The 4028-nt window shown below is 36.1% G+C and overlaps 1 protein-coding gene across 4 annotated transcripts in view; it reads left to right on the top strand.

Moving 5' to 3' along the window:
- Positions 1-268: 268 nt before the first annotated feature.
- LOC107659145 (nuclear factor of activated T-cells 5-like) overlaps positions 269-4028 on the top strand; it is a 50416-nt gene continuing 46656 nt past the window's right edge. For 2 of the 4 annotated variants that reach the window (XM_016447978.1, XM_016447977.1), the window contains exon 1: positions 269-596. In XM_016447978.1, coding sequence (XP_016303464.1) covers positions 524-596 — 73 coding nt within the window. In that variant the 5' untranslated portion in view covers positions 269-523. Of the gene's footprint in view, positions 597-1242; positions 1357-4028 lie in introns of all 4 variants that reach the window. The other 2 variants (XM_016447980.1, XM_016447979.1) reach the window with 2 other exon arrangements.

Below are 4028 nucleotides of genomic sequence, written 5' to 3'. Positions count from 1 at the left end.
AAGAGAAAGGAAAAATTGAAATCCCATCATATGACCCCTTTAAATTCTTTAAACGGAATGGGACATTGATGGATATTCATAAAACATTCATAAGATAACAAATCACCATTAGAGTTGAATAGATCAGCAACAATAATTATGTTTTTATTAAACCATTTATCAAAAAAGACTGATCTATTTCTAATTTTAATATCCAAATTATTCCATAAGATGTTAACCTCAGTGTTTTGAAGGCATTGCTCCTGAGGTGATGACGCATGGAGTGGGCGTGGCCGCAGAGGAAACAGACGAACTAAACAGAGTCGCGCTCGCTGGCGGAGTGTTTACACGCACCGCGAAGAGCGCTGAGCGCCTCAAACACTTTATTCATGATATCCAGAAGTGTCACTGCCTGCTTTTTCTGCACCTGGCTTCTGTCTGTTTTCGTTTCTCGTTTCGGCCAAACTAAACAATGGCAGTTTGTTAGAAGCTGCACTTGAAGAGCAAGTCCGTGTCATTTTCTTGGCGGATCGGAGGCACTGCGATGCCCTCTGACTTCACGTCGCTCTTTAGCGCGGATATCGACCTCGATTCGCCCAAGTCCCTCTACTCCAAAGGTAACTGACTTTCTGCTCACTTTTCCAGCACGCTACTCATACTGTACATATGCTGCTCCGTGCAAGCGCGATTGCGTTTCAAATTCTAGTGCGCTGCCTACCTAGACAGCATCAGTTGCGCCAGGTCAGTTCACCCAAATATGCTGTCTAGGTAGTGCGCACTAGAATCTGTGACGCAGGCCGTGTGTGTGATCGTGCACTTAGTCTGTGTAATGCCCCACTGCACTGTCAAGCAGCTTTGTTGTTAGTTTACATAGTGACTAATGGTTTAAATGGTGACCATATAAATGAGCTTGTGTGAGATGATGCACACATTGAATGAGTGTGTATTTGTGTGTGTGTGTGTGTGTAGTTGTAAACTACATCTGCATATCACTTTTTATTTGGTTTATAAATATCTCTGATGGAGTAAATGAATGAGTAGCCTGAAAGTAGACATTCAGACATGGCTAATGGACCTCCTGATGGAGTTCGACATTCTTTTAACACATGGCCCCATCTGCTGTGTGCCAAACACTTTGTAATAAGAAAGTATAATTGTGTAGAATGCTTAATTAGTCTGTTCTTTTAGAAAACGAGAGCAGCTTTACTGTCCTCAGTGTTGCCTACACAGTGCTTCAGCATGTTGTGTCTCCTTTGGTTATAGGAAAATGAACTCTCCTTATGGAAACCTTGGACGTTCTGTTGTTTCGCAGCGATTTTAGACAGTGATTGAAAGCTAAATAAAGGTCTAAAGGGAGTGGATATGACATTTTTGAAGGTGTGAGAGAAGCCAATGCTTGTGGAAGTAAATGTTCTTTATTGGCATCAATAGTTTCATGAAGAACCTTTAACATCCATGGAATCTTTCCAATGCAGGTTTTTTTTTTAAGTGGAAAAAGGTTCTTTAGATTATTAAAAATGTTCTTTACGCTAAGAAAAAATTGTGCTTTTAAGAACTGTTCACTGAAACTAAACTTTTTTTTAGTTATACTTAATTTTTAAGTGAGTGAATGCTAATGTCATATATGTATATACAAAGGTGGTTGTGTACACACACTGCCAACACACATTTCAGCTCAAACAACTTGTAAAGTGCATGTAGCATCCTATGACCCCTTTAAGTGTTTCGTCTAATATTTAATTTCAGCTTTATTTCAGTGAAGAAAAATGAGGTTTAATAGTTTTAGTTTTAGCTAACAAAAACAACACTGGCCTGAACAATATTTAAACCAGCACTTTCTATTAAAATAAACTGGGAGTAGCTCAGACTACTGCTGAAGCCCTCGCTGCGGTGGCCTCAAACATTGTTCTCATACTTAGAGAGTTATTATGGGCAGCTTTCTCATGAAATACACCCCTCTCTCTGAGATCCTCTGTTGGTGCATGTTTCATTTCCTGCGCATTAGATGTTCTTTATGTTGTTTGTATTAGACATGTCAGCCTTACAGAGAGGCCACAGTCTTAGATTTTAATTTACGCAGTGATTTGATGTAGATTTTCATCTTATTAGATGTTTTCGTCAATGACGAGTGGTATTGCCTAGATGTAGTGTAGTATCCTGAATCTGGGCTTTAGTCACACATTACATAAGACACAGCCTAATCTCATTTGCAATTCTTGGGAATAGTCTGCTGGCTGCCGCTGCTGTTGTTGTTGTTGTTGTTTCGTAGTCAAAGTGTCGAATGAGTATTTAGCCTTTCTTGACCATTTTTTTTTTCCAGCTCAACTTAGATGTTGGTCTTAGTTGTCCTTAATTAACTATTTTTGCAGTTATACAATAAATGTATCTTTATTCTGCAGAAAGTCAGTATTTCTTCAACAAAAGAAGCTCAAGTGCAGCTCCATTGTCAATAAAATGGATTTAGTCCAATGAAAATGTGAATATGTAAAGCATATGACTCTGTACATCAATAATGACGAATGGCTTTCTAAGCATCATGACAAAAATGTAAATACAGCAGCGCTCCATTTTATGTTATATGTAACACCTGTTGCTTCTCTGTAGCCAAGAAAAAGGTCTTTAGCCTGAATGAGGTTGAAGAGCTCTGGCCTAGAGTAATAAATAAACAACATGCATATCCACTTCCTCTGGCCAGATATCAGAGGTGAGCTCAAGGTTACAGAGAACGGGCTTAAAACCAGGTTAATATGATAAGAATAGCCGTGAAACAGTTTCCTTTTCACTATTTATTTCACTTTTAAATGAGATGATGACTAAGAAGAATAATTGTCATGTCAGGTTTTGGAGGATTGCCATCAGATCTCAGGAGTGTGACGGTCTTACGAGGGAAGCTGCTCATTTTGCAAAGAAAGCAGAGGGACGATATGTATTTGAATAATTAATAGATATTTATTTTATTTTAGGTGAAAGTTTGTTAAAAATATTTTTTTATATTTTTACTATAGCCTTAAGTTTTCCTTAATTTTTCACAATTTTCTTGGAAATTCATTTTTTTAAATATGATTTTTCCATGTCTTTTTTTTTTTATATATCCAGTGTTATTGTATAACATGATATACTATTATAGTTTTTGTTGATATTTTGAATTAGATTTTATTTTTTACATTTTCTGATTTCATTTGAATTTTGCTGTGGTTTTGTCATTTTTTTGATTAGTTTTAAAAAAATATATCTGTATAGTTTTTATTCAATTTTAAATGTTAAGTTTTGAGTTTTAGTTTATTTAGTTTTAGTTATTTTAGTAATTCAACTTTAGCTAAATGAAAATGAGAAATGTTGCTTTGGCAACTAGCTGAAATTAAATAAAGTTAAGTTTTTATATTTTATTTCAGTTATTGTTTATTTTATTGCAATTAATGATTTTTTTTTTGTTTAGTTAATGAAAATAACCCAGCTATTAGACTACTGGATAAGGATAAAAAAAAAAATTTAAATTGTATTATATATTTATTTATTTATTTATTTATTTTTAGGCCTGTAAATCACAGTTTTTAAATTTTATGATATTTCTAGGTTTTCCATGATCATGAGATCATTGTGATCGTCTTTCTAAATAGTCTTGTAGTGTGACATCAGTTATTCCAAATATTTAATGTAGTCTCTCAGTTATTATAAGGTCATGAAACTGCTTGTGGAGTGTACAAGCATTAGAAATTAAGTATAGCAGTATTGGCGTGAGAGTTAAAAAAGTGGAAGGGGGCTTTGGGAAACGAGCTTATTTAAAGAAGTGGGTAGATTAGGCCTTTTCTCATAGATCGGGCCAGTTTTGTTCCGTCATTTCACATGCTCGCTCTTTCAGTGTTCTTGTCTCTCTCTGACATCTGCAGTTGACCTTTTCACATTGTTGTTTCCCCTTCCGCGTCCCTGCTGTGTGGATCTCTTAGAGTGGACTGGCTAGTGAGCTCTTGTGTCATGTGATGGGGGACGACAGCGAGGATGAGATGGAGCTAAGCATATGGCTGCGCATTCCCAGAAGGATGGCAAAACGC

The sequence above is a fragment of the Sinocyclocheilus anshuiensis genome, unplaced genomic scaffold (genome assembly GCF_001515605.1).
Source record: "Sinocyclocheilus anshuiensis isolate Anshui unplaced genomic scaffold, SAMN03320099.WGS_v1.1 scaffold87, whole genome shotgun sequence".
NCBI lineage: Eukaryota > Metazoa > Chordata > Actinopteri > Cypriniformes > Cyprinidae > Sinocyclocheilus > Sinocyclocheilus anshuiensis.
This window is presented reverse-complemented; position numbering and strand designations above follow the sequence as displayed.